Source organism: Cicer arietinum, chromosome 2, assembly GCF_000331145.2.
Source record: "Cicer arietinum cultivar CDC Frontier isolate Library 1 chromosome 2, Cicar.CDCFrontier_v2.0, whole genome shotgun sequence".
NCBI lineage: Eukaryota > Viridiplantae > Streptophyta > Magnoliopsida > Fabales > Fabaceae > Cicer > Cicer arietinum.
Genome location: NC_021161.2, coordinates 31,652,628 through 31,664,872, shown reverse-complemented (window position 1 = coordinate 31,664,872; position 12,245 = coordinate 31,652,628). Strand labels below are relative to the sequence as shown.

Below are 12,245 nucleotides of genomic sequence, written 5' to 3'. Positions count from 1 at the left end.
TATATATATTTTTTATTTAATTGCAATTTTGGTTCATCTATTTTCACCCATTCAAGGAGTTGGTTCCTCTATTTTCACCAATTCAAGGAATCAATCTCTCTATTTTAAAAGTCGTCAGTTTTGTTCTTTTTCTCAGATTTTTTTACTAAAAATTATGATTGGACATTTTTTTAAATGTAGCATAAGGTTTCATGATATAGAACATCTATATGCATTGACTATTCATATGTAATTGATTAAATTACAAAAATTAAAAAATTTCAAAGTTGAAAGTTAAGTTTTTATATGATTTTATTGCGATTTCATAGGTGTTAATCATTTTATATCATCGTATCATATGTCATGTTATTTAAAACATGTCACATCGCCATTTTTTAGTTAAAAAATCAGAATAAGACACCAAAACTGTCAAATTTTAAAATAGAAGGATCAAATTTGCAATTAAACCTATATTTTTAAAAATCGATTACTTTAATTATTCTAATTTGTAAAATATTATTTTTGAAGTATTACTCTCCTCCTCCCAAAATAATTATCATTTTTTATTTTTAATAAAATTTTAACTATTGTATTCTAAGTATATAATCTAATTAATGTTGTGTGCATCACTCCCACATAAGTGCATTATTTTAATTAGTATAAAAGAACTTTACAATAACATGCAATAACTTTTTTGTTTAAAAAAAAATAATATATGCTATTATAATTAACTAATAATATTAACATTTGTCAACTCAACTTCAACTTAAAAAAATAATTTTTTTTATTTAGATGAAATCTTAAAATAACTCATCTCACATGATATTCAATAAAAGAAAGAAAAAAAAAACAAAAAACAAAAATCAAAAAACAAAAGCAGGGTGAAATCAGAACTCAGCATTTTAACGGTTTCCTTAACTAATTGTGGACGCTCGCGCGCTAATATAAATTATGCGTCACTATGGCGCCTAACTACATTTCAACTACACTCTGAATCAATTTTGCAGAGCGATAAACAGAGTAGCGTGAGGGAGAAGATAGACGTTCAAACTCTTCACTCAGATTTCTAGGGTTCTATTTCTCGTTTTCGGTTTCCATCTTCACAATGCAGAAGCGAGGATTCCCAATCTCCAAGAGCATCGACCAATTCAAATCGTTGTACGGTTCCGCATCGGGAACTGTGAAGCCATTATCATCACTCTCTTCGCGTCCTTCCCCAGATTCCGTTTCATCGGGGAGTTTTGCTAATCTGAAGCTCACCGCAGGTTTCGATACCGATTTCGCTTCGATTTCCTGTTTTTTGTTCTTTTATATTGATTCTGATCGGAAGTTTTGATCGTAATGTCGCTATGCATCGTTTGATTTCTTCATGTGCAGAGAAATTGGTGAAAGAGCAAGCTTCAGTGAAGACTGATCTTGAAATTGCGGTATGATATGATTCTAATTTGTGATTGTGCGCGTGCTATACGACGAAGAATGCTCTCATGTCGAAATGTATGTTGCTTAGGGTTTCGTTTGGCTATGTATTGAATGATTATTACTCTCTTGCTGTTCCTATGAAGAATACTAAGCTAAAGAAATCGCTGGAGCATATTCGTGCATTAGAAGAAAAATTGCAGAATGCTTTCAACGAAAACGCAAAGCTCAAGGTGAAGCAGAGGGAAGATGAGAAACTCTGGAAAGGACTTGAATCTAAATTCTCATCGACTAAGACTTTGTGTGATCAACTTACTGAGACTCTACAACAGTTGGCTAGTTTAGTTCAGGATGGTATATATGACCATCCAATCTCTCAGATATATCTATTTTTGTTTTTCTTCATTTTATCATCTGTAATTTTCTTTACTTTTTTTTTTCCGTCCTGTCATAGCTGAGAAAGATAAGGAAACATTGGAAAATAAACTGTCAGCGAGTTCAGATGCTCTTGAGAGTTTGAATAAACAGATGGACGATTTGTCTTTGAAGCTTGATTCTGCACAGGAAACAATAAAAATTCGTAAGTTCTTTTTGTTAGTTTTAGACTTTCGTCAAACAGTTGATTTGAAAAATTGGTTGGTTTTATTTGTTTGTGAGGTTCTAAATTCCAATATGAAATCCTTATTACAGGGGATAATGAGCTAGAGAAGCTCAATTTTGCTGCAGAAGAAAGGGAGAAGTTTCACAGCGATGAAAAGTGTAAAGCTGCCAATGTTATTCAAGAGAAAGGTGAGAATTACATTGCAAAGAATTATTTCTAAGGATTTATATGGCATGATTTGAATGTTTTATGTCAAGAATAGGAATAATTAATTAATGATTTAGTTAAACAGTGTCTGATGTCTTAAACACAGTTTTGGTCCACTAGGTTCATACGTTCAATAACTGTGTAAGTATAAATATTAGAAATATATACATAAGGAATGTGAGAATGAATGATATATTTATGCAGTTTTACATTAGAAAGGTCATTAGAAAGGATTGTGTATATTATATATCGTTTAGGTCTTAATTTGAAAGTGGAAGGTGCAGATTTTCAATCATGTTTTCCCGGCTTTCTTTGTTGATAGTTTATTATCTTGTGTAGTATTTTTTTTTAACGAGTCTGATTTCTTGGTATGGATATTGTTACTTATATAACTAATCTAAGGTTTCATTATGGAACTCTTGTGGTAATCGGTACAAGGTAGTGTTAATCATCCTTTTGTCTTAATTTCAAGCCCAGAAAGCATTTATGTGAGTTGGCATGCCAGAGAAAAAAGTTTGTCATAAATATTCAAGGTAAAAATACAGAAATAATCTATATAATAGAGGTGAAATTTGTAACTCAATAATCAATAATATTCAGATTATTCAAACCTTCCAAGTTGGTATCTAAGCTCCCGATCTGGGAGACTTTGCATCTAAGTCAAAACCCTAGCTACCTCAATTTCTGCTACGAACATTTTCATTGTATTTTTCAGTGTTGCCACTCATAATCATCGTTGCCTTCAACTACCATTGCCACTCTTTTGATCAATAACCATTCCCTGAGGTTTGCCACTTCAGACCAGGTGAAACCCAAAATTTCATAGGCATCTGTCCATTCACACATGCATAAATTAACTTGCCTGTGTCTGTGTGTGCAATTCACACACCACTTTTTAGATGTCATACATTGCCTCTTCTGTATCATTGTACTCGTTGATCTCTGATTCCTGTTTTATTGGTTTCCAATGTTTAAGGAAGAAGCTTGTTATGCTGTCTTAAGTAGAACACATTCTTTATATCTAAGGGATGATATCCCTTGAGCTCCTCGGTGTATTGCTCAATAGCTGATTGCAAGGACTGTACTACATTAGTTGTTTTATTTGGAAAAATGTGCAACAAATAACACAAATCCTAGGTGTTCTCATCATGCTTAATATTACAATAGTGGAGGTTTCTTCTACCACATCTCTCAATCAAGTTTGTTTGGATGACTGTTTGACAAACGTGATTCTAAATAAGCTTGATTTTGTAAAATTGTTTCTGTAAAATGGAGTGTAAAGTGAAGTGATTTATGATTTAATGTTCTTGTACAAAAGAAAGTTTAATATAGAACTCAGTGTAAACTTTTCAACTTACAAAAACTACTTTTCATCACTTCTAGTCAAACAAAGAGATATGGAAGGAAAACCAATTTTGATTTAGAAATTATAGTTTGACAGTTATCGGCATAAACTCAAACACACTAAATTGGAGACTAAAGTAGAAGACTTGGATTTTGTTTGAAAGTCATCTTCAACTAATGCTTCTGGTGAGGGGACTCCAACCACTCCTCAACCATAGGGATATTAGAATTACTTGGAGTCTGATTTTGAATTGAATCGACGCCTTTGTGGAGACCATGGAGAATGAATATCACGATCATGTTATTGAGCATAGTCAACAGCCTTTGTAATTCGTCACCAACAAGAAGCAGCTCTAATTCCTCATTGTCATTGCTGGACTGTGCTTTGTTCAGGTACCTAGGTAGGTCACGTTCAGTCATCTGAAGTTTAGGGTTTAGGGTTTAGATGCAACAAAATAATAACCAAACGCCACACTTTCACAGAATTACCTTGGTCCAAATAGTTCTTGTCATTTCATTAAAGTTTTAGAATGGTTATATACACATGTTGACCTTATAACTCTATTTATACTGTTACTACGACTATATAAAGATCCACATTCTTTGCTTTTTGTACTACAAAAATATCTAATAACTTTACGCATAAGAGTTTCTTCCTAACTTAAAACTATGTTACATTCCTTAAGAACAGGCATGTAAGAGTAACTTCTCTTTTAGGTTCATTTGGAAGGTCCTGATTAAGATGTTTAAAAAATGACCTAATGTTAAAATAACATCAGGAGGTCTTCTTAAAGGTTCTAGAGACACACATCGTAAATGTCATAGACTAAGACACTAAGTGGCTTCCTTTTCATGTGGTAGTGGGTTTAGTACTCTTTTCTATCAAATCAAATCATATTATATTAAATTAAATCAATATCGATTTCAGATTATTCGGTTTCTATTTTATATTTTCCTTCTTTCCCTCATAAATCCATATAGCTTCATCATGGTGAATGTCCAGCATCTTCAAATTGCAACTGATTTGTATTGTTTTATGGAATGCTAATTTATTTGCAGATACCATGATAAAGAATTTAGAAGACATGTTAACTGCTAGTAGATTGGCTACAGAAAATTTGAACTCCATGTTGGGAGAGCTTCACCTTCAATTAAAAGTCAAAGAGGAAGAAATTACACATCATGTAGCCAGTCAACAGAAATTGGAGAAAGAAAATAGTGATCTTCAATTTTGCAAGGCTGAGCTTGCTGAAAAGCTTGGCACGTCGCTTCAGGAAATTAAAAACCTTGAAGGATCACTTCAGGGGATGGCTGCACATTTGTTGAATTTGGACAAAGAAAGCTTGAACCTTGTGAGCAGGTTTGATAAAATGAACTCTCTCTACACTTCTTGCTTCACGTTGGTCCAGCAGGAAAGAGACATTTTCGCGAAGCATGCTCAAAACCAGTACAATGAGCTTCATAAAAGGTTCTTGACCTTGTCATCAGAAAAGGATGGAATTCAAATGATAAATCACGAGTTAAGCAATAGTTTAAATGAGCTATGCAAAGTCCAAGAGTCTACTGTAGTACAGTATACAGAGGACTGTCGATTAGCTGCTGAGAAAATTCAGCATCTGGAGTCAGAAGCTGAAGCTTTAATCTCAAAGAAGGCAGAAGCAGAGGTCACAATTTCCAAATTAGAGGAGAAAGCTGAAACTCTGTTAGAAAGTTCTAGATCATTGGAGAACCAAATGGTATTACAATTAGTTTGCTTTCGTTAACAGCGTATGAACATACATTGTCATGTTCTTTATCTGGATATCTAATGCTTTGCAGCAAGGTTTACTGCTCAAAATTTCAGCTTTAGAGACCGAAAGCAAAGAAAATATGGAAAGAATGCAGGCAGACATATTGAAGAAATCAGAGGAAATTGATTCTCTGCAAAAGGAGAGGATGAAACTAGAGCAACATGCAGATTCTTTTGATAAAGAAGCCCTAAAGCTTCATAATGTCTTAGAGGAGAAAGAACAATGCATTTTGCAGTATAAAGAACAGGAAAAGAAGCTGGAAGATCAGATCACTGAGGTTTTGGAGCGAAAATATAGTGCATACTGCAATTTCCCGACTGGTTTTTGTGTAATAATTAAGTTTTTTTTCTTCATGTGTTTGTAGAATCGGTCATTATTAACCACTGCTGAAAGTAAACTTGCAGAAGCTAGAAAGCAATATGATCAAATGGCAGAGAATAAGCAGTTGGAATTGTCTAAGCATTTAAAAGAAATATCTCAGAGAAATGATCAGGTGTTACATGTATCTGGTTACCTACCATATGTGCTTGATGTATTGTACAAGAACTTCTTGTAACAATTGCAGTATTTGAACAGGCTATTAATGAAATTAAAAGGAAGTATGAATTAGAGAAGATGGAAATTGTCAACATGGAAAAAGACAAGGTTTGCTATGATATATAGTCTTTGTAGCACTTACTTTCCAGTGACACATTTCTGACCAATTTAAACCATCAGGCTGACAAGGCTATTGCAGAAATTGAGGCAAGGTGTGACCAAAAACTTGCAGAATGCAAAGATGAATCGAGGCAGCAGTTGACGCACATTCAAGAGGAACACACTAAGCTGGTATGTATTTAATAGTATAGAATTTAAAAATTATTGACTTCTAAGAAATATTTTGGTGGTTCACTTCTGTTTCATGGGATTATAAGTTGTCTTTATGAAATTTGCATAATATTTGGTTCAAATAAGCCATATTTTTTTATATAAAATTCTGTTTCTTTGAATTAGTACTGTCACTATCCCTGTGATGATATAATAGCATCACTACTTCTCTTTGTATGAGATTTGCTTGACATTACGTTGACATCTTCCAAACACTGAGGTAAGCTAATTTTGTGTCCCATTTACAGGTTACTAATATGCAGCAGGAACATGACAAGAAGCAACTACGCCTGCTAACTGAACACAGTGAACAGTTAAAGCGTGCCCAACTGCAAGCTGAAAATGAATTAAGAGAGGTGGAACACACCCACCAAAATAAGACCTGAGCTATGATTTGTGTACAAAATTACTTCATCTGTAATAGCCTAATACCTTGATTACATGTAGAAAACACTGTTTATGAGGAATGACCATGAAGCTCAGATTAAAGCAATGAGGTGTGAACTTGAAGATGAGTGTCGGAAGCTGGAAGAGGAGTTGCATCTCCAAAAATCAAAAGTATGGAATACCTGATAAGATAAATTAATTTCATCATAGAATGTGATTTTTTCCCCCAATATTTACAGGAAGACAGGCAAAGGGCTTTGCTGCAGTTGCAATGGAAAGTGATGAGCGACAAGCCAAAAGAGGACCAAGAAGTGAATTCGAAACAGGTTGACTTGTGTAACCAATCTCTGAGTCTGCCTCTATTAGTTGATTTGCATGTTGTGATACAAATATATTATGTCTGTCAGATCATTTGTATATCTTATAAGATATCCATCTGCAACCAAAACAATATCACAGAAGCTAACTTGCATATTCAATTTTTTATTTTAAACGACCAATGTTGATATATTAATTGTTTATTAGTTAATATTATACTGGAGGTGATATTGAATTTGAGACCACCTTATCCCTCAATTCATTAACTCTTCCAACTCAGCCACCAAACCTATCTTATATTCCATTACTTGAATATTCAAATCAATCATACACAAAGTAATAGAATGTGCTACATAGGCTTTGTTTAATAAAATTAGGATAAGTTAGTTAACATAAGATAAGGTAGTTGATACTAGATAAACAAAGTTTTAGCAAAATGTAAATAGTTGAAAAATTAATTGATTGAATTTGAAGTTTTTTATAAATTAGTTGTTGACCTAGTTCTTTAATATAAAAAAAACACAATAGGACATGTTTATCATTTTAATATAATTATCAATTTAAATGCTTATTTCAAGTTATATATTTTCTTAAAAATTTGTATGTTATTTTTTTATTCTCATTTTTAAATACTTTTATCAAATGAAATGAGATGATATAATTGTAATGGCAAGTTGATACGATTATTTTTGTATAAATTTAATATGTTTTTGGTACGCAATATGTTCTCTAATTCAGTAAAAAATTATTCATCTTAATTATGAATTTCGCTAATGAAATTAGACCATATATATATATATATATATATGGAGCAAGAGTTTTACAATGAGATGATTAAATCTTGACCACATAATTATTTTAATAAATGAATTTTTAAATTTTATATTTTAAAGACTTAATAACTTTTAAAAAAATTACCATAACCTATTTTTTTTAAGAGATGGATAAAGGGAAACTTGATTAAAATATTATAGATAAAAACTAGCAAAAAAAAAAAAAAATCTAAGTTATTAGTTCAAATACTATTTCTAATAACATTAGAAAAAACACAATATAAGCTAGAAATAGTAGTTTCTTGCATGGAGAGGTAATAGCAATAGTATTTTTTTTTTTAATCATTAAACGCTCGCCGTTAAGGATGAATTATGAGTTATTAAAAGATCTAATCAGTCTTCACTACGGGAAATGCAATGAACATATATATGAATATAATGACAATCTGGGTGATTGATGTCAGAATAAATTAGACGGAGTAAATTTGTGCAAATTTAATCAATATTTCCAATGAATTTTGAATGAATTTCCAAAACGAACATATTTTTTTTTCCTTCAATGTGGTAGGATTACTCCGTTTCATCAATCAAGAGGAGTTCTTTTGGGGGCAAAAGGAGTCAGCGTGACCTAGTAAGAATTTCACGAAGAAAGAAATTTAATTCTCCTTCAGTAATCACATTTTTAACATTATGTTCTCTCCAAATCACCTCATTTTTACCTCCTCGTCATAGGAATCTCCTTACTTTGAAGCAACAGAAACACCAGTGCCGAAGTTGTTGAAGAAAGTGGAGAACGTAAAAGCAGGAAATTCAGGAGGCATTCCTAAGCATCATAGAAAGGTGAATTACGTTTCTATGAACCCATTGCGAATGCCAACAGGACGGACCCTTATATTGCAGTAATTACATAACAATTAGAAAATGTTCAATGTTTTAGGCTTTTCAATTGGTTGTCCGAAATCATATTTAACAATTGCCATTGTCTATGCTCTTATACTCAATAAACAGGTAACTCGCCGAGAATATGAAGTTGAGACTTCTAATGGAAGAACAATTACCAAGAAAAGGAAAACGAGAAGTACTGTCTTGTTTGAGGCATGTATCTGTTTCTCTCTAAGGATTAACACATGAACTACATTTCCACACCAGATGCCTTGGCTTCCAAGTGAAGATAAATTTTTTTTTTTAAGAAAGTGAAGACTTATATGCCTGTAAATATTGTATTTCTTCTCTCTTTCAGGACCCAAGAAAACAAAAGATAAATACACCGAAAACAAATACCCCTAGAACTGTTGTTAAGGTAATTAACTCAGCTGAATTGTACCTATTTTTGGTATGTCATGTAAACCTTGCTTTTAGTATTGTTGCTTTAACATATCAAGATGCATGTATAATTACTTTGTACATACTTCTTGGAATACTAATCTTTGTAAATCCTTTGTGGATGTTATGTTGTTTCCTGGCATTTAGCAGTGTGCTTATATTTTTTCCATTTTATTGATGCAGAGTATGAGGGTTGATGGTCATCCTCCTTCAAATATTGGTGATTTGTTTTCAGAAGGGTCTCTAAATCCATATGCAGATGATCCATATGCATTTGATTAGAGGTACTTATAATCAATAACTATAATCCTGAGTTTTATTTCCTTTGAAATAAGATGCTTACTCCTACTAAATGTCATAGTACAATTACTGAAGCCCGAATAAAGATATACAAAGTTTCTGCAACCTAATTTTATCTCAGCTATACAAAGTTTTAACCATATACCCGAATAAAGATATGAAGTCTGCACTATTACTGAACAATAAATTTTCCGGAAAATTCTGTAACTTCTTGTCTGACTTTCTTAGCCATAGTTTCTGCATGGGCTGCAGCCTGCTAAATTCTCAAATGCCATTGTGGCCAATAAGTTATAAAGAACAGTTTTAAGGACTTGAAAAATAACCAGGCTGTGTGGAAACTATGATGATGTCATCATAATTGTGAGGATTCATGATAGATTTCATGACTTCCATGTAATTGTGATACACAAGCACATTAAATATCTGGAAGATTGTTCACATAGTGCTTGTATAACGCAGCAAGAAATTGATTTTCCTCCACTGAAGATACAGGATGACCCTTTTGGATCTTAGAAAGGCCTATTGCATTTGTATAACATATCTTTCGTGGGATCTTGTGTGGTGGATCCTTGCCAAGTTACTGCATTACATTGGCTTTTGGGAATTCCGGAATGCAGAATATTTGTCACTGTTGGATTTATTCTATCTTTTGGTCGGGGGTTATAGGTCCAAGAACCACAAATTTTAGAACTTTTAGTCATCTCAGAAATTAGAGTACACATTTTTAAATTGAGGACGAAATAAACAAATAATGGTGGTAGTACATTGTTTATCCTGACTCAAGATTTCACCTGGATAGGTGGAGAATTGTATAATCTGACAGACAACTGCTACTCTTGGGCAAATGGAATAATATTGATGGATTTTGCATTCTCTATTAGGTGTATATACTCAATCTCTACGGAATAATTATTCACCCCACCCAAGGCCAAAACTGATAATTAGGCCTCCCAAAAAAATTATTTTTTATGCAGGTTTACGCCTAAAGAAAATATAATAAATCTCTAATTACAGCAAAGAAAAGACTTAACATGTGTAATATTATACAACAATTGACTACTTAGTTAAAAATATTTGCATCTAAAAAAGTAAAAATTGTAAAATTTTAAAACAAAATAATAGAATATTATTACAAGCATTAAGAAGGCCTCTAATTTTTTATTTATCAAAGTAGTGCTTTAGAATTCGCTTTAGAGTGTTGTGTCTGTCCCCGCCCCCTTTCTATATATATTTGATTGCATATACATGTGTATGTGATTCTCATTGTAGTGCTGAGAGTTGAATATCTTTAGTTAATCCCAATAGAGTGATTGATCTTCGGCTTCTTGTTGTCTTCTTTTAATTCCCTATTTTTTTATGTTAACTGGTCTAGTCTGAAAATCGAATGGAGATTGAAAGCATCGGATCACAAGCAGGAAGAAATTTTATTTTTGTTGGGCTTGATCTACAGCTGCTAACACAATGGCAGATTTGACTAGTGCTGGTTCACTGTGTAATTTGTAAATTCACAGCTGTTTGCTGGTTGCATTACAGACTAGTCTCTGATGGATGGGCTTGTAAAAAATAAAAGGTCCTATGAATATTTTCATAATATGGACATAACTGTAAATTGCAAACGCTTGGTTTGTAAATATATTGTTTTTTTTTTAAAAAAAAACCTCAAAAATTTCATTACCATTTTAAATCGCTTAGCATTGTTTTTATATAGTGCACACATTTCACTCCAATGACTATGTGCAACACCCTATTCTATTACGTGGTTAATGTACATTTGGTATGTGCTTATGTGTTACTAATATGCATGTTTGTGAGCCCATTGGTATGGTTAAACGAGAGTTAAAAAATTTACAATTGGAGTTGTTTAAGGACGCACGTTTAAGCATATTGTTTCCACGATTAAGCGTGGACACACTTTTGTAAGATAGGATTAGAGCTGTTAAAAAAATCTTAAACTTTAAGGTCTCTTTTAAATTTTTTCTATTAAGCTTTTAATATTATGGCTCCTATTAAAATAATTTTTTTAAAGTTTCAGTCTATTATTTTATTATTTTTTGTGGGCTTAATGGAGGGACTTAGAGGCTCTCAATATTTTATTAATTTTGAGATTTTTTTTTTAAACATATGAATTTTTTTTTTCTCAAAAAAAAAATTTTAATCATTTTTTCTCAAAAGAATAAATTTAAATCATTTTTTTCTCATAAATTGTGAGAAAATAAAAAAAAATCAAAAAAGTTGATTTGATTTTGAACTAAAAGAATTTTAAAAAAAATTGTAAATTATTTTTTCAGAAAAAAATCGAAACTTTTTTGTTGAAAATTTTTTTTAAAAAAAAGATTGTCAATAGATCTATAAATCAACTAAACCCACAAATTTTTAGAGGCTATTTAGTATTGAGACTTTCTTTTATGAAGTTTTTTTAATTATGAAATTTTTTATACATTTGTGAAATTGATAACTCTACAGAAAATCCACGCTAATGCATGGAGTGAGAGAAACAACCTAGGAGGTGAAGTGTCGTCTCTCATCGACCTTGGTGACAAATGGATGCTTGTGGCATTGAGAGCGGATAAGCCTCTTTTTCATGCTTGTGAGCGAAGCTTTCCACACCAATGCATGGACAAATATTGTGATCTGGGTGCAAATAGTAAATTTAGCCAAATGTGTAATATGCAAGAGGTTGGGTCCGCTAGATCTATTTCATGGGAATAACTCATGTCATCCGTTAGAAAGAATTGTGATTCTTCTATAATTATGAGGAGAAAATTATATTATGTACCCCAACACTTATATTACTATCTTATATTTTATACAAATTATTCATTTTACTATTTTTATTTTTTTAAAAATCTTTTTGCTCTCCTAAATTTTCGGAAAAGTTTTAAAAGAATATTTTCTGAAACATTTTTTTTTAACAAATTTGAACTTTGTACTAGAAAACTT

At 32.0% G+C, this 12,245-nt stretch overlaps 1 protein-coding gene across 6 annotated transcripts; it reads left to right on the top strand.

Annotated features, from left to right (window-relative positions):
* Positions 1–907: 907 nt before the first annotated feature.
* Positions 908–12,043, top strand: LOC101502927 (synaptonemal complex protein 1-like). 6 transcript variants are annotated; one of them, XM_073364945.1, is made up of 19 exons: positions 909–1,244; positions 1,357–1,406; positions 1,542–1,749; positions 1,850–1,975; positions 2,086–2,184; positions 4,607–5,283; positions 5,366–5,614; positions 5,702–5,830; positions 5,914–5,982; positions 6,055–6,165; positions 6,453–6,560; positions 6,652–6,762; positions 6,831–6,917; positions 8,251–8,313; positions 8,415–8,522; positions 8,691–8,777; positions 8,923–8,982; positions 9,189–9,289; positions 11,769–12,043. In XM_073364945.1, the coding sequence occupies exons 1-18, from the start codon at positions 1,085–1,087 to the stop codon at positions 9,285–9,287; spliced, it is 2,601 nt and encodes an 866-aa protein (XP_073221046.1). In that variant the 5' UTR covers positions 909–1,084; the 3' UTR covers positions 9,288–9,289; positions 11,769–12,043. The 6 variants fall into 6 exon arrangements, 5 of the variants coding, with proteins under 5 accessions (XP_073221048.1, XP_073221046.1, XP_073221047.1 ...); XM_073364946.1 differs by lacking the exon at positions 11,769–12,043 and adding an exon at positions 9,765–10,671; XM_012712912.3 differs by lacking the exon at positions 11,769–12,043 and adding an exon at positions 10,678–10,989 and having other exon boundaries at positions 910–1,244.
* The last annotated feature ends 202 nt before the right edge of the window (positions 12,044–12,245 follow it).

Excerpts from the sequence above, each read along its gene's own strand:
- LOC101502927 (XM_073364945.1), top strand. The coding sequence starts at position 1,085 with ATGCAGAAGCGAGGATTCCCAATCTCCAAGAGCATCGACCAATTCAAA. Across the intron at positions 5,615-5,701 it reads TGGAAGATCAGATCACTGAG|AATCGGTCATTATTAACCAC; the intron begins GTTTTGGAGCGA and ends ATGTGTTTGTAG. Across the intron at positions 6,763-6,830 it reads TGCATCTCCAAAAATCAAAA|GAAGACAGGCAAAGGGCTTT; the intron begins GTATGGAATACC and ends CAATATTTACAG.